Source organism: Cygnus atratus, chromosome 16, assembly GCF_013377495.2.
Source record: "Cygnus atratus isolate AKBS03 ecotype Queensland, Australia chromosome 16, CAtr_DNAZoo_HiC_assembly, whole genome shotgun sequence".
In the NCBI taxonomy this organism is placed as follows: Eukaryota; Metazoa; Chordata; class Aves; order Anseriformes; family Anatidae; genus Cygnus; species Cygnus atratus.
The window spans coordinates 730,877-752,636 of NC_066377.1; the positions used below are offsets into that span (position 1 = coordinate 730,877).

The 21,760-nt window shown below is 54.1% G+C and overlaps 2 protein-coding genes across 2 annotated transcripts; both read right to left on the minus strand.

Annotated features, from left to right (window-relative positions):
• Positions 1-2,643: 2,643 nt before the first annotated feature.
• Positions 2,644-12,356, minus strand: BPIFB4 (BPI fold containing family B member 4). The gene is made up of 16 exons (XM_050714072.1): positions 12,351-12,356; positions 9,690-9,903; positions 8,646-9,249; positions 7,986-8,090; positions 7,719-7,862; positions 6,999-7,059; positions 6,324-6,384; positions 5,821-5,912; positions 5,241-5,453; positions 4,948-5,001; positions 4,283-4,453; positions 4,113-4,180; positions 3,934-3,976; positions 3,141-3,204; positions 2,742-2,818; positions 2,644-2,667 (listed from the first exon to the last, which is right to left on the minus strand). Exons 1-16 carry the CDS (start codon positions 12,354-12,356, stop codon positions 2,644-2,646), a joined length of 2,001 nt encoding a protein of 666 aa, XP_050570029.1.
• A 187-nt stretch (positions 12,357-12,543) lies between these two features.
• Positions 12,544-21,753, minus strand: LOC118258391 (BPI fold-containing family B member 3-like). The gene is made up of 17 exons (XM_050714073.1): positions 21,673-21,753; positions 18,422-18,548; positions 17,594-18,121; positions 17,413-17,533; positions 16,969-17,073; positions 16,719-16,859; positions 16,302-16,365; positions 15,869-15,929; positions 15,399-15,490; positions 14,628-14,810; positions 14,483-14,536; positions 14,194-14,364; positions 13,762-13,829; positions 13,433-13,475; positions 12,940-13,003; positions 12,748-12,824; positions 12,544-12,582 (listed from the first exon to the last, which is right to left on the minus strand). Exons 1-17 carry the CDS (start codon positions 21,751-21,753, stop codon positions 12,544-12,546), a joined length of 2,019 nt encoding a protein of 672 aa, XP_050570030.1.
• Between the last annotated feature and the right edge of the window lie 7 nt (positions 21,754-21,760).

A 21,760-nucleotide genomic window follows, 5' to 3' on the forward strand; every position in this document is an offset into this window, starting at 1 on the left:
GTGAAAGACAAAGTACGATCTGCATATTGCAGAGCTTCAGCACTAAGAAATAATGTTATTTAGGTCATTCTGAACAACTTATCTGTTCCAGATACTTTTTAAAAAAATCCCTCTATGACAGTTCTTGGCACAATTAAATTAGACTTTAATTCACTAGACTGTCTTTTACATTTTCCCTTTGATCAGCACGTAATGATGCACAGCTCCTGTAGCTGTGATTATTGAACAGAAGAGAAAGATAGAGGCTTGAGCAGCGTCGATTGAGAATTGTGTCAAATAAAATCAGTAGGATTTGTTGGAGGGTCTCTGCAAGACGTGCGTAGCATTTTAAGAGGATGCCAAAATGGGTTTCAGGTCTTTTAAAAGAGCTCTTAGAGAGAATATGTGACAAAGCAGACAAATATCTATGCAGGTATTAACTATATCCAACTAGTCAGTACACTTCCTTGGTCACTCACATTTAAGTGAGCTGAGCATCTTGTACATGCAAAATGTATGCATGGCTTTGCAGATAAGCGCTTATTTCATACCAGCTGAGATTAGATCTGATAAGCTGAAAATTGTTCTGAATTCTGGTCAACAAGAACAACTAAAGAGTCCTAGTCATTTCTTCTAGCTTAGTCATTATAACAGACTTAACAACAACAAAAATAAATTGTGGAATTTGACAAGCAAGAGCTCTACTGGCTTTAAAAATTAATTTTCATAAATGATTAAATGCTGCTACAGAAATCAAAGGAAAACATCATTAAAAGTCTTGCTTTTTCAAGACGAGTTACACTTTGCTGTAGGTCGTCTAATGGGAACAGGAGTTCTGTGGCTACGGTACCTTTATGCCTCTTACCTGGAGCCCTTTGAAGTTGCTGTGCAGCTGCCTACAGCCTCTTATCTGCTGCTGATAGGGAGCAGCTCTTATATACCCAGCAGAGTGCAGGAACAAGGAAAGTACAGGGAAGGATGAAATAGGAATAATTTCCCCATGTGGGCTCGGAAGTGCGAGCCCTGTGCCAGCCTGACTAGCAATGGACCAAGGTGCAGGAGTGCTGGCCAAGCCAGGGGGCAGCCCCCTCCTGCCCTGCAGCCCCAGTGCTGTTACCAAAACTGCAAGCAGCCGGGGTGCACAGCTGTGTCAGTGCAGGGATGGGGATGGGGACAGGTCTGTGCTCTGCGGGCAGAACCAGGCATCAGCTGGCACCACCAGCAGCAGCCAACGCAGGGCATCCCCCAGTCCCAGGGCAGTCACCCCTCTCTCTTCCCCCTCTCTGGCTGCATCTCCAAATTTGCCTGGGATGGGCAGACCCCAGCCCCTGTGCTGGGCATCATGGCCCCTGTGAGACAACCACACAGCAGCCAGGGTTGTGGTGCGGGGTCTGGGGATGTCCCTGGTCCCTGGCTGAGTGGGTGGCTGCAGGGGGGGCTCGGGGCAGCTCTGCCACAGGGGATGCTCCATCAGGGTTAGCAGGCTTTTGTCTGCCTGTAGTGAGAGGACAGCTGCCTCCCAACAAGCGAATTACGCACTGCAACAGCATAAGGCTGATTTTAAAAAGTTGTTGAAAACTAAAGGGCGCGTGGATTTATGGTGTGCCAGCTGCTCTGTGGAAACCACGCGTTACCCAGAGGTAAGCAGGAGATGGCTTGTGTCTCAAAGGAAGATCTGAGCAATTTAAAGCAGGCTTGAGAGAGAACAAATACAAGGAAAGGGGGAAATAAATGCTGATAGGAAGGGAAAAAGAACAGTAAAGATGACAGGAAAAGCCTAAGCCTCAGCTCCAGATAGTTTTCAGAGTGTAACAGGGTTGGACAAAGGACGCAGGCTCGAAGGCAGCATTACTGAAGCAGTCCCAGAAGTCCCCCCTCACCCCAGGAGTGCTTGGTGGCTTGACAGCCTGAAGTTAGCAGGAGCCTCATTGCTCTGACAGCAGCTGAACCGCAGGAAAGAGCCTGTGCAGTTTGGGCATCGCTCAGAGGTGCGGGCAGCGAGCTGCCCCACGGCCCCTGCGCCTGCCCCCTGCTCCCCAAAGGTGCTGGGAGGGGACCGGGCGAGGGCTCCTCTGGCACCGCAGCTCCAGCGTGGCGGGCAGGCAGCCAGCTCGCCTCATCATGCCCAGAGGGTTCCCCAAAACCAGGGGAAGGGCTTGTGTTCAGGTGAGTGGGTTTTGCATGGAAAGAATGATGGGCTCGTGTACCCTCCGGTTGTGTATAAACACGGGACATGGGAGCTGTTACCGCTCCCTTGCCTAGCCCCAAACCAGGCACTCACAGAAACAGACACATTCTGATCTAAGGAGAGATCCAGGAGATATCCCACCCCAGGAGGATAAGCAGGAGACCCCATGGGCTTCAGGTCCCTGAGGGAAGGTGCAGCATCTCGATCTAAGGCAGCGTTTGCCAGTAAACAGGTACCTGAGCATCCGCAAAAAGAAAAGTCCAAAATGCAACATTCAGAGGCAAAAAACACCCTTGCTTTCTTTTGTGTTCAAAGCAACATAGGGAGGATGCAACATTTTTGTGGAAAAGACCAAGCTGCTGTTTTGCTCTTTCAGGCACAGCGCGAAATGTCGTGGGGCAGCTTCGAGCAGGCTGGGCTTCCCACCCCTCGGGTGGTGGATGTGGAAAACCGCAGGTCCCGCTGCAGCTGCGGGCTTACGCCGACAGCACGAGGAGATCCTGGTGCGGCAGAGGGCTCAGTGTCACTCGGAAACATTTCACACCGTGCCCTGGGGAGCGGGGGCTGCACTCACCTCGATGACATCGATGTCGGCGTTGGTGAAGTCGATGTTCAGCAGCCGTGGGAGTGGGACGCCCCTGCCCAGCACGCCTGAGGGCCGGGGCAGCCTGGTCAGGACAGTGTGTCCCTGCCACCCCTTCCCCGCACCCCCGGCCAGCATGAGGCTTCGTGCCCCTTGGGCCCAGCGCCGTGTGCTGGGGTTTGCAGCACCCACTGGTGGGGGGCAGCATGGGCTTGGCGGGGGCACTTCGTGATGTGCGCTCGCCTCCCGACAAAGCACTTCCACCCGGAGTGAGTCTGGCCCTGCCGAGCCATCCCACCACCACCACCGTACCCAGCCGAGGTAAATGAAATGTATGGAGACTCGTGCGGTGGACGCTCTAGCACAAGTGAGGCATCAAAGCTCCCTTACTGTTCAGTGAAGGCAGGAAAGCGACATCAAAAATCTTGTCAACGAGCATCTCCAGCAGTGAGATCTGCAACAAGGAGAGGGTCTCTTATAGCTGTGTTCCCATGGCCAGCGCGGCCTCACCCTGTCCTTGGGGCCGTGGGGGTGCTCCTGCCGTCCCGCCTGAACCCGACCTGAACCCCTGCTGCTCCAGCTCCACACCCATTTCATGCAAATCCCCAACTTCACAGAAATTGGAACTTCCTTTAAGCATTCAGTTGTCAAATTTTAGTCCCGCAGTAATGGCACTCCACCGGCCTGTTCCAGCCGGCATTAAGAGTGGCCTGAAATTGAATTCCTGCTGCCCTCTCAGCACAAGCATAGCCCGGGGATGGAAGTGGACAGAGCGATGCAGCCCCCCCGGGCTGTGCTGGGCCTGCACCAAGCTCGGGTACCAAACCGAAGGCTGCTGCGGCTGCATGGGCTCTGCGGTGATCGCAGCAGGCATACACACCCTGCCAAATGGGGGGAAGCCCTGCTTTGTTCGCATTTGCCCCAATGTAAACTGGGGTCAGCTATTGGGATAGTTCCTGCTTCCCATCACTATATTTCACACAGATCTACAGGATTTTTTCTGAAGACTGTTCATGGATCACCCATAAAACAAATCCATCTGCAGAGGTGAGAGAAAGGCACTGTTAAAAATGCCATAAACAATACTCTACAATTGGCCCTTAATTCTCCTGAGCCAATCTCTCTCAACACTTTGCTCTCTGGAGCAGGTTTCGCATATGGCTGAGGCTGCTCGTGTTCTTACGTCAAAGTCACCGACAGATGAAGACGCCAAGAAGAGATCAGTCCTGCAGGAGGAAGCAGAAGTGAGTGAGGTTCAGGCAGTTCCCTGCGTCCCACAGCGCGTCCCGCTGCCTGGGCACCCCTCGCCACCCCAGGCCTGTCCAACACCAGCATGAGCGGTGGCAGAAGACAGTGTCCTACTTCTCAAGGCTGGCGCTGATCTTCAGTTTGTTGCCCTCAACAGAGAACTGGGCCAGCAGGGAGGCATCCTGCGGTCAAACAGAGGACAAGCACAGGCTCTCAGACGGAGCTGGAGCAGCCAAGTCTTCCAACAAGGCGGCATTTCTGAGCAGCTGCTGCTTTATACGTACGATATTCAGAAGGCAGAGAAACTTCTGGACGTCATCTGGCTGGATGACCACCACCTCTGCTGTAGCCTTGAGCTGGATCGTGGCTTTATTTTTCTTTAAGGTCACCACAGGTGCTTCGGGGACTGCAATTTTCAGCAGCAATTTGTGTGGCTCAGGGTATGCCTTGAAAACCTGCAACATCCGAAGGCAGGAGGCTTGTGGTGGCTGGGGAACTGTCACTGCCAGCATGTGCCCAGGCAGAGCAGCGTGCGAGGAGGATTGGGGGGAAGGAGGGAATGGGCTGCCTGCTGGGGCATTGCTGCGTTCAGTGATGGATTTGCTCCTGGACTGTTCCAGTTCAAGACTGTATTGCAGGTAATGGGAGTGAACTCAAGCTGGGTGTCAGCTCAGCCACTGTGCATGCCCTGAGCCCCCGGGAGCATCTGGTCCTGTCTGTGGGACTGCTGCGAGGGGCTTTTGTGACCCAGGAGAGGTGCAGAGGACAGGCTGGCAAACTAGGCTTGGGCCTGCTGTGGTTTCTGATTTCGGACCCAAGTTAAAGTTCTTTCAAGCCCATGGGATGTCTGAAATGATGTCTCTGAGAGGAAGAGGCAGAGGGATCTCCCCTGCCGCTAGGTGCATCTCTGGCTGGGCCAGCTGCAGCGTGGACAGGAACCAGGACTCACCGCAGGAACCAGGGCTCCCAGCGTCGATGTTGTCAGCGGTGGAAGCTCAGGGAACTGTCACAGACAAGGAGGAAAAGTTGCATGTGAGCACGATGGTCTTCAGCAGATAGCTCATACTTTGCCTCAGTAACACACCTGAGACCTCATGGTCTCTCACTCGCATTTTTTGCCTAAGATAGCACAGATCCCAGTAAATGGCAGAGAGGTGCTAGAGGACTGCGAGGTGAGACCAGTGCACGCTGCACTGCTGACAGCCCCGGGCCTCCAGGGCCAGGCAGAGCTCCCATGCTCACCATGCTGTCAGTGATGTCCAGGTCCAGGGTGCCTTCCTTCTGCAGGGCAGACAGCACCGACCTGAGGAAGTTCACGGAAAGACCCAGCTGGGAGGAGCTGGTGTCTGGCATCGGTGGCAGAGGTGGCATGGGGACCCTTGGAGGTGCGGGGACATTTTCTGCTCTTCCCAGCGGGTAGTCAACCAGGCCTCCTGCTACTCGCCCAACAACAGTCTGCAGTTACAGGGAAGGAAGCACAAGCCAAAAATGTTGCAGAAGCTCGCAATATTTGCCTTTATGGTTAACTTCATGTTCAGTCATTGTGAAATCCCTGCATGCACAGCCAAGCCAAGGCAGATCCCATTGCACTTCCTTCTCCAAAAGCTCATGAAATGCGAACCCTGCTGTGCTCTGCTGTGATGGCAAGCAGCACGGGAGCAGGGAGCAGAGCCAGCCCAGCGCCTCTGTGGCCCCCTCACAGCACCCTGGGCGCCCTCGGCTCGGTGTGCGCAGCCCCGGGGACAGCTGAGGAGTTGTTCCCCAACCCATGTGAGATATCACAGTGCTTGTAGTGAATGGAAAGAGAAGGTGCAGGACTTACGTTCAGGTCTACTTGGAGGAACTGGCCGGTCACCAGGGGGAGGCTGGACACGGTGTACTGGATGCTGCCCAGCAAACCCAGCGGCACCAGTGCTGGGGGCAGAGGAAACAGCTCAGCAGCTCCCATGGGGCAGGGGTGCAGCTCCCCTTGCCCGCTGTGGTTCCTCCAGCAAAGCCCTGGTGTGTGTGTGGGCTCTGCCCTGTCTCTGAGAGCTCCAGGCTCCAAGCAGAGCCACATCCCTAAGGAGCAGTGCGCGCCACTGCTGGAAACGGAGGGTCCACCCCACTGCCCCCACCCGGGGGTCTCTCTGCTGGTGGCTTAGGCTTGCTGGCTGCTGCTCCCTGGCTGCTCCCGGGGGTAAGGGGGTCTCAGCAGGGTGCTCCTGGGGTCCTGGCACTGGTGTGGCACAGAGGTGGGGTCTGGGGGCAGCAGCGTCACAGCCCCCACATGGCCATTGCAGATGGCAGAGAGGACCCAAAGGGAAGGGGGGGGCAGGTACTTACAGTTGACAAACCCCAGCTGGTCATTGACGAGACCCAGGGCGATGTCAAGGACTGGGCAGAGCTGCAGGGGGACGGGGATCGACCACACTCAGAGCCAAGCACATCCCAGCATGTCCCTGCCTCTGTGCCCCGGGTGCTGCAGCACTGGGTCCTGGGGCTGGAAGCCCCCCCAGTAACCCCCCCAGTGCTGCCGAGGCTGGGCCAGCCCGGGGCACCCCGCCTTTCCTCCAGCATGCTGAGGAAGCAGGGCTAGCACAGGGTGCCAGGAGCCCATGTGAGATGTATGGAGAGACCCTGGGACTCCTGGGAGGGAGCAGAGACCCCAGCCCATCACATGGGCATCGTTAGGAGATCCCAGGCACTTGGGCAGATCTGTGCCGGGCTCTGCCGGGCCTTTCAGGGGCAGGAACTGTTTCTCCCACACAGATGGAGAGGTGACATGTGTCCCCCCCCAAGCCCAAACCATGGCAGCCCCTGGGGCAGTGGCATTGATCCTGCTCTGGGACAAGCAGGAGCAGCACCAGAGCTTTCAGATGGACTCATTGCTCCTTTCCAGGGTGGGATTTATGCCTCCTGCTCACCTGGAGTCACTTGGGCAACACCTGCACTGACTGAGGTGTGCCCTGGCTCAGTTTACACAAAGCCGCACCACAAGGGGTTTTTCTTCCAACTTACCAGATTAGGAAGAAGCCTGTTCAGGACACTGGCCAATAAATTATCCACAACTGGGAGCAGGCTGTGGAAAAACAAAGGAGCACCAGGAAAAAAAACCTGCTGCAAAGTAAATGAGTTTTAAACAATTCCTTGTGAAATGCGTGTAGAGCAGACCTCCTGGAGCAAGGCAATTGCAGCAGCAAAGTGTGTTGTGTATGCTTGGATTTTGCATGAGATAAGTCTAATTTGCATCCCAAAATAGCCAGTGGGAAATTTATTGCTGTCTTTTTTTCTACTAGGCTCTGTAAATGAGCAGAAACAACCTCAGCCCAAGTAGTTTTTGTGCTTTACATGCCAAGTGCTTACATCTTAGCAGACCCTGTGCAATGTCAGGTAAAAAGACTGAATGAGGCACAGGGGGCAGAGATGTTCCTCTGAGACCCTGCACCGCTGCAGGGTGACCTGCTTGGCTGCACAGCCCCACAGGAGAACCCTGCAGTTTGCTGCAGCTGCACCAGGGCACAGGGGGACTGCCACCACCAGGAGCCCTCTGCTCCTGCCCCCTGACATGGCCAGTGAGTGACTGTCACCAGCGCTGCTGCTGCCACAGTCATCCAGGGGGCTGAGCCACCCACTGGGAAGCACCCCCGTGCCCACCCTGGTGTCCGCTGGCATGGGCTGGGGGTCAGCGAGGTGTGGTCAGCAGTCAGCACGTGCTGGCAGGACGTCGCCGTCACTCACCCTCTCAGGAGTCTGACTTTAATGCCACCGAGGAGCGTATCGCATTTCTCTATCACCAGTTTGGGATAACCGGTGCCGTCCATGGTTAGCCTGACCCTCGATGTGATGTTCACTTCCACTGCGATGTCGAGCAGACCCAGGAGGCTGTGCAAGGGGACAGGACTGAGCTCCAGAGGAGCAGCCCCTTCCTGGGGACAGGAGCGGGTCTGTCCCACCGGACCCCTCGTGGCCAGGCTTCTGCAGGCGCCAGGCACCAGCCAGACCTACCTTTTGCCATTGAGGGCCACCCGGGTGTAGAGGTTCAGGTGGAAGCCGATGCCAGGCAGGAGCCGCAGGGACACCCTGGGGAGCGTCAGGTCCACGATCCTCAGCCTGCGGGGACAGCGAGGGGGCATGGACAGTCACGAGTGGTGGCTCTGGGCACAGCAACCCGCTACCCGGGGCTCTGCCACTCGCACAGGTGACTGCTTGAGGGATGGGTGAATTTAGGCAAGAAATGGCAAAAGACACCAAGTTTTCTCAGTTATTTTCCAGTTTTATCAGAAGCTTTGTTCTAGTTGCCTTATTATGGCTAGTTCTTGTGCTTCTGCTCAGTGCTAGACAATAAGAATTAAAACAGGAAAATCGCAAATAACTGAGCATTGGCTTGGAAACAACAGCATCGGCTGCCCAGGGCTGATGTACAGTTCAGTGCTCCCTCTACGGGCAAGCACTTCTCAACTCCCACCTCCTTTAACCTCCCCTTGTGTAGCTAAGAGGTTCTTCTGCAGCCAGCAATGCAAACCTGGGGGACTTGCAGGTAGCATTTCTGCCAAAGCATCAGCTCCCAGCCAAATCTGAGCATCTACTGAAGGATTGCCGCAGCCCCCCCCAGCAGCATTCAGAGGTTGCTCCCCCTGCAAGGAGCCCGAACGGAGCCCTCCTTACCCGGTGAGCCCCTGGACTGTGCTGAGCAAGCCTCCTTCCCCCAGGACGCCGAGCAGCCCGCCGCCTCCCAGCAGCCCTCCGCTGCCCAGGAGCCCTCCTCTGCCGAGAAGGCCACCGGGGCCACCAAGGATCCCCGCCGTGCCTTGGAGACCTCCATCGCCCAGCGCTCCTCCAGCGACCCCCGGGGGGATGCCACCCCTGGGGACATCGCCAGCAGCTGCAGGCCAGCCCCTGAGAGGGAGGCCGTTTCTGGGGGCTGCCCCGTAAGCGTCTCCACCACCTCCTCCACCAAGAAGACCCCCACCGGCATTGCCACCGAGCAGACCGCTTCCAGCCTCCCCACCTCCGCCCAGCAAGCCACCGCCAGCATCACCGCCCGCGCCCAGCAGGCCACCGGTCAGCCCCCCCAGCAGCCCTCCGCCACCGCCGCCCAGCAAACCACCGGTAAGACCAGCCAGCAGGCCACCGCCACCGAGGAGACCTCCTCCAAGGCCACCGCCCAGCAGGCCGCCGCTGCCATCCACGCCGGGCGCTCCGCTGCCGAGGGGCACCTCGCCGAGGGCGCCGCGGAGGGCGCTGCCTTGCCGCAGGGAGCCTGCAAGAGCTGGAGACCCCACACGCCCTCAGCCCCGGGGCAGAGCCCCTCCTGCAGCGCCTGCAGGCTGAGCCCCAGCACGAGCTCCCCATCCCAGTCACCGCCCGTTCCAACCCCTGCCTGCCTGCTCTTCTTTTCACCCATCTGTGGTACGACAGAAAAAGGGCTTTGGCATCTTCCAAATGCCAGGGCAGGAGGCACAGTGTTCAGACCTGTGCGAAGCAGCTCAGGGGAATTCGCAGCCCACCCAGGCGAGACAGCACGTGGCCTGGCTTGGTTACAGGGGCCGCACGGTGACAGATCCTCACCATGAGGCGAGTTTAGGGCTCATGCAGCACCTCTGTTTAGTCCCTATCACACGGGGAGGCCTTCTGGGAGCCTGGCTACTTGAAATTTTAATTACAATAGAAAAGAAAGACTCAGAGGTTGGTTAGGGCAGGTCAACTCACCGTCACTCAGAACACCCTTATTGAGCCTCAGGACAGCATCTGTTGGTGCCTGGCCCAGTGTCCGGGTCAGCAGGGCGTACAAGACAGCGATGCTCAGAGCCGTTCTCATGGTGTCCTCTGCCCCAGCTGGGACAAGCTGGGGGTGGTGGCAGGACGGGGACACGGGGATGCTCGCACCGCTCACACCGCTGGCACTGAGGCAGCCAACAGCGACCTGGGGAAGGAGAATGGGGGTGAGGGGAAACAGGGTGGACAACCCCTGGAGGCAGAGGAAAGCCTGAGTTATCTCAAGCTGGGTGCACAGTTTGAAGTGAACAGCAAATCTGAGCTTTAGAAGGAGCAAAACTGTTTGTGTGTTTGAGCCACATTCAGCAAACAGATTTGGACACCCACACACGCACACACAGAAGGAGGGAAGGCATCCATACGCACATCTGTAGGTGATTTTTCAAGCCAGTGTCTGCACAACCACAGCACCTATTTGCTTGCTGCCATTCACGTGCAACCCGGGCAACATGCTCCTTTCCATCTCCGGTCGCTGTGACATGATTTTGAACTTGCAGCGTGAAATTGTAACTCGTAACCCAGAGGCTGCACTGTGCTTCCCTCACTAAAACCATCCCCTAAACAGGTGTGCAAATTCATCCTGCCATGCCACGAACAACACATATCTGGAATAAATTCCTTCAACTCTTTTTTAAATGGCATGTTTTAACCTTAGAACAATAAAAATAATACCAATCACTTTAGAAAGATCCTGAAATACAAAAATATCCCTAACTTTTTGTGTCAGATGAAGACACTTTTCTTCAGAGAAGTGTTCCCATATTGCTTTATCAATCTGTTTTTCAGAGTTTTCAGGCTAGCCACTAAATATAAACTAGGATCACTTAGCTACATTTCTACCATTTTCAGTATGTTCCCAACGTTTCTCTCACTCACCAGAGCGTACTGTAAGGCTTGCAGGTAAAATGGTGGCTCTGTACCCAAGTCTTAGAAAACCGCGTGACACTGTTTTGCCCACCTTTACCTGGCCTTATCCCAAATTGCAAAGCTCGGCTCTGGTCTTCCACCGCTCAGCTCCTGATCAAGTGGAGACCTCACAGCTGTCCATGGTCACCCAGCTCTCACCTCTTCTCTGCTTTGTAGGAACAGGGGGTCCTTATATAGCAAAACTGATGCAGGAAAAGGGGAAGGATGCCTAATTTGTAAAAGCTGGGCTAGTGGATTGGGTCCATAAAGCAGCATTTGTGGTTTTAATATATCCCAGTATAAATAATGCTTTGTAAAACAGGACGGAGTATTGAGTAATAGGACACTGGATACCCCCTTATCAGCAGTGCTGTTACCCAAGAGCTCGGAGGAAAGGAGAAAATCCCCAAACCTCGGTGAGGTGGAGCACACGAAGCTGCTGCTGACCCCAAAGGAGACGTGCTGGAAAATCAGCTTATTCTCCAGGTGTCCACGCAAATCCCAGCCACCACCTGCATCCAGGCATTAACACAAACTGCTGTACTGGTATCCACAAACACACCTGCAGGTGATTTTTCAGGTCCTGCCCAGCTTTCCATTGAGCACTCCAGAAAAGCCCTGGGAGACATTTTAGCTCCTTTAGTGTTCAACCTGAGAAGCAGCTCCCGAGGATTATCCTATCAGCCTCCGCAGCTGCCAGCCCCTTCCCAGCAGACTGTGTTCCTGCAGCTACAGGAAAGCCCCTTTAGGGTGAGAAATGCAGATCAGGTGTCAGCCCACAGATCATAAGGGTGCTTTTGTCCCGGTGTCTTGAACAGTTAATACCTTTGTGAGATAAAATATATTGCTAAGGTCCCAGGTAAAACTATCCAGTGCATCTTACACAACAAGGGGAAAATACATCCCTAAACAAGGCAGTAGGAAGGCATAAGCTCAGTGTCTGTACCTGACTCTGCGCAGACCCTAATACAAGAGACACCGTGGGGCACATCAGCACTCTACCTCGCAAGTCCAGCAGTGGATGCTCTCTCCTGGCCTTTCTGCTCCCCCCCTGTGGCTCAGTTATCGATCAGAAGGCTCAGCCCCATTCCCATGCCTTGCTGACGGTCCCCACACTGTGCTCCAGGGAGGCTGCGCTGGCTTGGAGCTGCCTCTGCAATGCAGCCCCAGGGTGCTCGGGTGTGGGGAGGGAGATGTGTGTGTGGCTGGGGCTAGGGCTGGGGCTGGGGCGGGGGCCAAAAGCCCTGGGGACGCAGCTGGCTCCTGGTGGTGGCAGTCAGGAGGACACGGTGAGCAGCTCTGTGCAGCCACACATGGTTTTCCAGCTCTGGGTGAAGTACATGACTTCACAGCTGGTGCCACGGCCGGAGCTTCACAAGTGCTTTCTGTTAGGTACCAGCTTATCAGATTATTGACTATGGGTACGGCCTCCTCTTTGAATTGCGTGGCCTTTCCATGGGCCATATGGTGTAGGGGCACTGCAGAGACAAATGGATCCTGGCAGCTGGAAATCCACATCCAAAGAACATTCAGAGAGAGAAATATTGAGGCAGTGAAGGATTTTATTGAAAGAGGAATTTGAGAGCAACATTTATGCCTAAACAAGAGCTCTGGTTCCAGACTTAGGGTGTTAGAATTGGCCACAGAAAATGCCCCTTAACATCCATCAGCTGAGCACCTTCTCCATACCCCCATGTGGGCTATAGCACGACAGATGGACCAGAAACATCCCTCCCTCTCAGGCCACGGCAATAACACATGACAATACTCAAGACAAAATAAAGACAAAGCAATTAGGGACGACCAGGGCTCTCCAGGCTCACGGGGAATTGTCTGCCTCATCCCAAGAGCAGGGGCAAGGTTTTGCTGAGATAAGCTGGTTTTAGAGCACTCTAGACTTCTGGCTGATCACAAAGGTGTTCTGCCAGGAAAAAGCACAAAAACGATTCAGATTTGTCAGCTGGGTTTTCTCCAGCTCTTCCCCATATCCTGCTGGGTGAGCCCCTAAAAGGGAGCAGCAGCTCCTCGGGAAGGGGCCACTCATCCTGCACCCCCCAGGAAAGCAATGCTGGGAAAAGAGCCTTACATCAGCGATGTCCACCTGGCTGTTCTCAAAGCTGGTGTTGAGGATGTTGGGCAGAGGGATCCCTGCGCTCACAGCACCTGCAAGACCAAGAGAGAGCAGCTCGCTGCGGGCAAAGCCCCAGAAGCAGCCAGCAGGGGAGGGGGCTGGGATTCAGGCTGGGTGTGGAAGGGGAGGGCTCGGCCCCCGCCGTACTGTTAATGGCAGGCACGTATGCAGCCGCGAGGACGTCCCTCACCCATCCTTCAAGCCGGGAGACCTGCAGTGAGAGGAGGCACGAGTCAGTACCCAAGGTAAATGATGGTTTGGGGGTGAAGGCTGAGCACCGGCAGCCTTATGAGATAAGCTCTGTGAGTTCAGGATGTCTGGGGCTGTGACACACGGATGCCAGGAGGCTTCCTGCGGCGAGGCCCCTCCAGCCACGGGGTGCTGTGCCCTTTGAGCAACTTCTTGCCTTTTCCTTCCCCCTTCTCCAGCACGCCCAGTGCACTGCCAGCACAGGGAATGAGCACACACAGCCAGGAGACATTGCTACAGAACACATGGGGTCCTCTGCCAGGAGAAGGAACGTGATGCCTGAAGAACTGGTATCCCTTCCCTACAAATGTTGGTGTCCCTGCCCTACAAATAATTCCTGGTCATCAAATCACTTGCTGCAGCATGACAATCGCAAGCACCATGCACTTACATTGATAGGGCCAATTTGTGAGGATGCCAGTCTCAGTTTGACTCTACAAAAGATAAAAACAAGGAAGAGTGCATCAAGAGCAGCCCTCATCACTCTTTCTGAGCAGCGCCAAGACCCTTTTTGCTCCAGAATTTGTCCTGCCCACACAAAGATACAAAAACTCTCCCGTTACCTCAGGTATGCTCTTCATCTGAGGTTGGTGCCGGGGGATGCCCTGAAGCCCCAGAAGCTTCACATTTTTCCCACACTTCCCTTGTGCTTCCCGTTAGCCACTACCAGAGCCATCCCACCCCAGCCCGTGGCACATCTCCCGCCGAGCTGGGCTCTACCTGTCGATGGCCAGGGAGGCGCGCAGCCTGCCGCTGGAGACAGAGGGGGTGATGTTCAGACTGACATCCTGGAATTGCAACAACAGAAGAAATGAAGTTACTTCCCATCATAGCTCCCCGAGACTAGAAATAAAATATGGAATATTTGTAAATAACCCAGACAATGAAAAAACACCTGTCTGTGTCTAGAAATAGCATTTTTTTTGACAGATGGTGTCATGGATCTCTCCCCTTGGGATTTGGAATTCCCATCTTTTTGAATTTATTTTATTTTTTAATTTATTTAATTACTTTTTGAATCGTTCATCAAATGTTTCACCTGCCTGTGGTTACGAGCACATTAAAAAGCCATTTTTAGGACGTGGGGCATCCAAAGGCACAGTTGCTGCTGCAGGGAGCACTTCCCCTTGCTGCCCCCTGCCTTGTGCTCACCGAGTCCAGGCTGAAGAGGGTCTGCACGGGGAAGCCTGGGCGGCGTGTCACGACATCTATGGTGGCTCGGAGGGTGGCAGTGGCTCTCCCGTCCCGCAGGGCCACCTCTGGCACGTCGGCCAGCCGCACACGCAGCGCCAGCGGCAGCGACCCGGGGACCATGGCAGAGAGCTGTGCAGGGAGCGGAGCCATCAGAGCCAGCAGCCTTGGCATGGCTGGGGGGGTTAGAACCAAATGCACGCAAGGCATCTATTTTATCGCCTGCATTACACAGCACAAGGTGGCTGACCTGAGGGAAGGCTGAGAGGAGGGCCGAGGTGGACAGCGAGATGCTATCGGGCACCTGTGGGAACAGCGCCCGTGGGGTCAGCAGCCAGAAGGGTTCTGCAGAAGCCACTGCTGGGCTCAGCCGCACCCCGTGAGCCGCGACCCACCGCTGAGCTGGTGATGTCCAGGTTGAAGGCTCCCTGCTTCTGGGCCAGCCCCAGCACGGCGCCCAGCACGTCCTGCGAGAGCCCCACCTGCACCCCGTGGCTGGCGGCTGGCAGCAGGGTGACAGGGGACGACTGCCCGCGCACAGGCTCCACCACACTGCCTGCTGCATCCCTGAGGAGGAGCTGCAGGGGACAGAGCAGGGGCAGGAGGTTGGCATCAGTGGGGCTGCCAGGCTCCCTGCCCGCCTGTGCAATCAATTTACGTTTTATTAACTATAGAGCTGCTTTCAACTGCTCTGGCATAGGCAACGGAAGCCTTTGCTAGAGCTCTCCACTTAAAGCACTGTGACATCCCCTGATGAGTAAGACACGTTGCCAATATTTTTGGCATGATTATAATCCCCATTAATTATACACCAAACTTTTATAAACCACTTACAAATGAAACCTTTTTGTAAATGGTGACCTACTGCTCTTGTATGAAATGCTAATGTTGGGCTTTTCTGATTAACAACTATGTGAGTGTTGTAATTATGCTTAATTAGCCAGTGTCAAGTCAGTCTGACTCATGCTGTCCTCCAGGGTTAGCAAGTAGAGAATAAGGCAGAGACCCGGCAGCGGCACAGGCACAGACCTGGCTGGGCCCCACGCAGCAGCACTGCTCAGTGAATGCGCTGAGACAGCTGAAAACAGGCACTCTTGCATAAGCAGCCACCCCATTTAGATGAACCACCCAAACCTACCGATTCAAAGGCATTTGGCAGCACTCACGTTTAGATCCAGCTGGATGGACTTGTCACCGATGATGGGAAGGGAGGACAGAGTATACTGGAGATCTCCCAGGGCCCCGAGTGGAAGCACAGCTGTGAGACACAGGGAGGAGAGATTATAAACTGCAAGGAGAGGAACTGTTCCCAAATACCATGGCCCCAAAAGATATCTGAACTGCGAGTGGCCCCTGCTCACAGCTTTCCCAGCCGGACAAGGGGCTGGCAAGCACTGTTCTGCAGCAAAACTGTTGTTTCCGAAAGCTACGGGTACTGAAGTGGCTTTCTGCAGGAAACATTGCCTGCTGCTGCTCTGGGGCAAGGGAAATTGAATGTTGTGCTTGAATGGAGAGTTGTGTTTTCAAAAAGTTGTTAAAATATTTGTATGTACCCAACGTAAAGAAAACAAACCCTAAAAGCAGGGCAGACCCGAGGGGGGGTATACGGACAGGAGGAAGGGACCGCAGCACTTACAAGTCACGGAGCCGAGCAGCGAGTTCATGACGCCCAGCACGGTGTCGACGACAGGGCACAGCTGGGGAGGCAGAGAGAGGTCAGGGCCTCAGGACACCCAGCAGTGCCGCTGTGCACAGCGTCACCAGGGCTAAAAGCTCATTAGCTCCCTCCCTGCCTGCGCTGGGCCACTGCCGAGGGGCCCCGGTGCAGGGCTCAGCATCGCCGCACGCCTGCTGCACTGGGTTGGGCTTCACGGCCAGGGCAAGACCCTCCACTCATGCAGGCGGGGTGCCCGTTACATGAGCACATTTCTCAGAAATGCACTTGCCCACAGAGCCTTGGCCATGGTGGCGGGGCCGGGCAGGTGCCCACGGTGAGGCTGCAGCTGTGCAAACAGCCCCATCACGGCACCCGGCCGCCCGCGGCGTGCTGCTGCCGCTTGCACACTTACCAGCCTGGGCAGGACGCTGCCGAGGACGCTCTTTACAGTTCTCTCCACAAGTGGCACTTTGGGTCTGGGTAACAGGCAAATGGGAAACAAAATGTGAGGTAGATGAGCAGCTGGAAAATAAATGTACTTCACACAAGAGAAACATGAGGCCTCGCTCTGTCCAGGGCTGTACGTCAGTGCCAGAATGTCACCAAAAGCAAGCCCCCCTGAACCAGGCCCGCTGCCAGAACTGTGGCGCAACCTTGCAATATGCTTTCTAAGCTAAAACTTTGGAAAAAAGACTTCATCAATTCCTCTCTGAGGCAGAGAACCAGGTATTTCAGCCTCTGGTGTGTCATACACTCTTTGATGGTCAATAGCGCAAGGGTTTCTTACAGCTGCAGCAGTGATGAGCACTTTGCTCACATGCGGACCTACCCAACACGGATGTTGACGCCTCCAAGAAGAGTCTTGCAGTCTTCAATGACCAGCTTGAGAGCCCCCGACTTGTCCTGGACCAGCCGGACTCTTGCTGTGATGTTCGCTTCCACCTGGAACTGGAGCAGTCCACCCACTGCGCTGCACAGCCCAAGGAGGACACACGTCTCAGAGGGTTTTCTATCCATCTGCTTTCCAAAGAGATGGTGAACCCCTGCCTCAAGCTGTGCCCCCAACAGATGCCGCTTACCCATTGCCATCTACCAGCAGCTGGGTGTAGATATTCAGCTGGAGCCCGATGCCTGGCAGGAAGCGCAGAGTTATTTTGGGGAGAGTGATGTTCACAATTTTCAGCCTGGAGAGTCAAAACAAGGGAAGTCAGTAAGTAGCACTTTGCTGGGATCCCCTTGGCCCCCAGTGCTGTGGCCAGTCGCTGAGCCATGGTCTTGGGGTCCTCTGCACCCTGGGCCAGCAGGGCTCCCCTCCAGCCAGGGCCAGCCTGCAGCGGGCACGAGGCACCCTTGTGGTAGGGGCACACACAAACTCCCAACGGCTGAACCCTCACTTACGAAACCTGCCCCAAGGACGGGAAGGAAGGGATGGCGTGCCCGCACCACAAGCTTCTCTCCCCAGCATTGCCCAGACCACACACGGAGGGTTGCTCAGGGGACACACGTCTCCCACTCTCACTCACCCTGTGAGCCCTTTGATGGTGCCCTGCAGACCATTCTTGCCAAGGAGCCCTCCTTCAGGAAGTGTGCCTTGGCCATGCTGACCACGTCCACCGAGGAGACCACTGCCACCAAGGAGACCACCTGCAATACCATTGTCGCCAACAAGACCGCCAACTGCTCCATCACCACCAAGGAGACTACCAGCAAGAGGATCATCGCCAAGGAGACCACCAAGGGGCCCTTTGCCACCAAGGAGACCACCTGCAAGAACACCATTGCCACCAAGGAGATCACCAACAATTCCATCACCGCCAAGGGGACCACCAACGGGTCCTTTGCTACCAAGGAGACCGCCAACAAGTCCATCACCACCAAGGAGACCGCCAACAGGTCCTTTGCCACCAAAGAGACCGCCAACAGGTCCATCACCATCAAGGAGACCGCCAACAAGTCCGTCTTCACCAAGGAGACCTCCAACAAGTCCATCACCATCAAGGAGACCGCCAACAAGTCCGTCTTCACCAAGGAGACCTCCAACAAGTCCATCATCACCAAGGAGACCGCCAACAAGGCCGTTGTCACCAAGGAGACCGCCAACAAGGCCGCTGTCACCAAGGAGACCACCAACAAGTCCATCACCTCCAAGCAGACCGCCAAGGCCACCGCCACCAAGGAGACCACCCAGGAGCCCCTCGAGAAGGTTGCCGTTGGCTAGTGACCCTGCAATGACTGAAGAAACAGTTGAGAGGTCACTGTGAGCCATGCTGACCCAGCACACAAACATGCTATGTCAGCCTGGCTGTTCCTTCCCATCCCTGTGCCTCTTTTCCCCTCTTTGTACACCAGGGTGACGCTCCAGTCACTGGGAAGTATCTGACGTGCCATCTGCAAAATGCTTTATAAATGCAAATTATGAGCATCCATCACTACTGCTGGACCAGCTTTTGGTTTTCTGAATGTGGTCAAGAGACAGAAAGAGCAGAAGTGGTCTCAAAACAAAGAAAAATCCTGTCTCTTCCAAACACTTACCGCTTTCTAGCACATCTTTATCCACCCTGGCAGACACCGAGGCACTTCCAGCCAGTCCTTGCGAAGGGGTCAGCAGGCCACAGAGGAGGAAAACCACACAGAACTTGAACATCTTTGATTCTGATAACTGCGGAAAGCAATTGCCATCAGTGCAATGCTGGAACAGTGAGCACAAGGCAGTGGCTGGAGGAAGGAGGAGGAAGGAGGAAAGGAGAGTCTCACAGGGAAGACAAAATCAGAGAGGAAGCTGCAGGCACCTCTCCCTCCTCTCCACCACACCACTGGTACAGAATGGTCCTGACAGCACTTTCCTGCGGGAGCAACCACAGCTCCAGCAGCAGCTGCTCCAAAGACCATCACGGCAGCCAAGTGAAGAGAAGGAGGCTGCTCAGATGGTCCTGCCTGAAGCCCCCAGCACTGGTCAGCGCGTTGTTACTGACTGGGAAGGTCATGGAAAGAAAAGCAGCAGCAGCACACAGGAAAAATGCACCAGCACGTCTGGTGAGGAAAGCATTTCTTGTCTGAGTGTCAGGATCTATCACAAACATCATGTATCTGAGGCTTGCCTCTGCATAAAAGCGCCTTTTCCAAGAATCACACGAAGAAGAAAATCATTTTTAAAGTATCAGTGTCATTGAAATATTTTGGGGGATCTACAACTTGAAGTAGCATTTTTACAGAACCATAATGAACTTCATTGCCCCAAATCTATTTAAATGTAAATAGCACATCAAAACGGATCAAAACAAATGTGAAAGGTGTAATTCACCTTAGGTAAAAAAGCTATCTCGGAGACTAGAATTATACCATAAGTAATTAATCTGGTAATTGTTTATGAAAATCACAAAATACCCTTTCTTCTTCAAGGACTGCCAATACAATGAACATGCACGGCTGTTCCTCAGAAACTCGCAGTGAAGGCTGCCTCACATTTTGCTTGTTAGAGCATAATTCAGTCAGGCAGCAGGCAAGAATAACGGTTTTTGTTAAAAAAAACAATAGTCACAAGCTGACATCAAGGCTTTGCCTTTGGGAGGCACTCAGATTTGCAGAAGCAGAAGCTAAGAACATGCTTTTTGAGGAATAATATTGCTCTTACCTGACCGATCTCTTCAGTGTAAGGATCTTTCCGTCCAATGTCCCTGCCTTCTGAAGATGCCCCACAGCACGCATCCTTATATACAGATCTTTTCACCAGGAATGAGGCAAATGATGTCACGGAGGATGTCCAGAATAATTAGTGGGGAGCAAAACAAACAATATATGGGTTCTGGTGACTTCTACTGCAAATATTTCCTTATAGATATTAGGAGTTGGGTAAGTTATTGAGCAATGACTAATAGGTGTAGTGGCAGGCGTCAGCCCAGCCCCGCATGCCAGTCCTCATGGATGTGCACACACTGCTGCCTCGGTTCATACGTTATGGTTTGGGGTTTGGTCTCTGTCCCATGAGCCCTGCATCAAGATGTAGACATGGCTGAAGAGTCGTGCCCTCATAAAATACTATTTTTTTTCCTAAATGAAATTAAAGCCTGGACTGAAAAATGTGTCAAAATACCGGCCACCCCCACCACCAAGTACTTGTGCAGTTCTCGGTGCTGCGTTACTGAGGAGGATAGGAGGTGGGATGTGCTGCCACAGAAGAAACTGCTCAGAGGGTGATGCCATTGACCGCAAAGCCAGGGAGCTCCCAAGCTGGAGCTGGTGGGCTCGGGATTGTTTTGAGTCCTGGAGGAACTGTTGATCTAGGGTGGGCATACCAAAAGAGGTGGTCTCCGTGGCCACACCATCCCAGGCAACAAATGTACTGCAGGAGAGAAACAGCCATGCAACTGCCCGGGGTCTTCACCCTCCATCTAGGCCTGCATGCCCTCAGATTTCTGGCCAGGTTTTTGAAATCATACTGAAAAATTGCATCCCACCTCATCACGCCTCATTTACTGCCAATTAATTTACTGCTGCAGGCAGGAGGAAAGGAGAAAAAATTCTGGTGAGCCAATGCATCATGTGCATCCACAGTCACCGGCTCTCTCTCCTTCTGCCCTCGGTCCTGGTCCCAGCACCGCACGGGTGTGTGAAGCTGCTGCCTTGACCTGCACCAGGGCGGCTGCCTTTGGGGCAGGAAAAGGAAAACTGTCCTCTGGGGCTGCAGCCCCAGCGCAGCCCCCCATGCGGGCATGCACCACGCAACCTGTCCCTAGTGGAGGAGAGGAGACGATGGCCAGCCAAGGGGGCAGCTGTGAACTATTCACTCTGCTGTCATAATGATTAATGGCAGGGGTAGATGGGCTGCTCCCCAGCTCGGAGGAATAATAGTCCAGAAAAATGCTTGCTCAGAGTTAATACTTTCTGCAAACTTGGAAATAAGTATTTCCAGGAGATCAGCCAGCTTTTGTCACACATTAATTCCAGCTTTAAAAAATATCTTAGCTAAAGGCCAAGGAAGGGATGACAAAGGTGCCAAAGTACTTACGGAGTTGTCACTCTCCCGCAACCTGATCAGTCAGGCGCCCCTGGAGCACAAAGCCTTGCTGTCACTGCTAGACCGTGGCATTTGATAAGATGGAAGAGGGTGTTAACAAGATGGTATTATGTTATCATCCCTCCTGAACCACTTCATACTTTGGGCAATCAATCACTATACGAAACCTGACTGACCATAAAGAAAGACCTGATGATGGTCAGCACACAGTAACGGGGCATTTTGGCGCTGCAGAGAATAGCTCCTGAGCAGTGACCTTTTAGGCATGACTGTAACTTGGCTTCTCACCCGCTGTCACTGAATGCAGAGGTCTCTGACAACCAAATATTTCAGATAAACCAAAGCAGATTCCCATAAAGAGAATCACATCTCAAGGTCCAGCTCTCACTAAAGCAACTTTGAAAGCCCAAAGAACCCAAAGCCAAATCAACCTGGGAAGACACGCAGACTGCATCAGAACAGACTTGTTCAAAAGGAGAAGAATGGGAGCAATGTGAACAACTACGTCTTTGACAGCTGTATCACCGAGGAATTGAGATGTAAGGTCAGGCAGTAGCAGGGACACAGCAGCAAGAAGCATTGGAGATCTTGGCATTAACAAGAGGGGATAGACATTGCTTGAACACATACGAAATAATGGTTGATTATTAGTGAATTGGCTATTGGGACTGCATCTGCTCTGGGGTGACAATTGGAGCTGGGGGTGCAGGGCCTCACACGTGGGGCACCCCTTGCTGCCGGGGCAAGAGGTGGGGGCCCCCCATTTCACCTTTGCCTCTCTGGCCACGGCAGCAACACAAAACGGATAGCTCTGCTTCAGGAAGGAGTCCACTTTGTTCTGCTTCCCCATCCTGACA

Excerpts from the sequence above, each read along its gene's own strand:
- BPIFB4 (XM_050714072.1), bottom strand. Across the intron at positions 5,454-5,820 it reads TCCTCCAAGTAGACCTGAAC|ACTGTTGTTGGGCGAGTAGC; the intron begins GTAAGTCCTGCA and ends CTGTAACTGCAG. Across the intron at positions 5,002-5,240 it reads TGGACATCACTGACAGCATG|TTCCCTGAGCTTCCACCGCT; the intron begins GTGAGCATGGGA and ends TGTCTGTGACAG.
- LOC118258391 (XM_050714073.1), bottom strand. The coding sequence starts at position 21,753 with ATGGGGAAGCAGAACAAAGTGGACTCCTTCCTGAAGCAGAGCTATCCG. Across the intron at positions 14,811-15,398 it reads CCATCCAGCTGGATCTAAAC|CTCCTCCTCAGGGATGCAGC; the intron begins GTGAGTGCTGCC and ends TGTCCCCTGCAG. Across the intron at positions 13,004-13,432 it reads CACAAATTGGCCCTATCAAT|GTCTCCCGGCTTGAAGGATG; the intron begins GTAAGTGCATGG and ends CTCTCACTGCAG.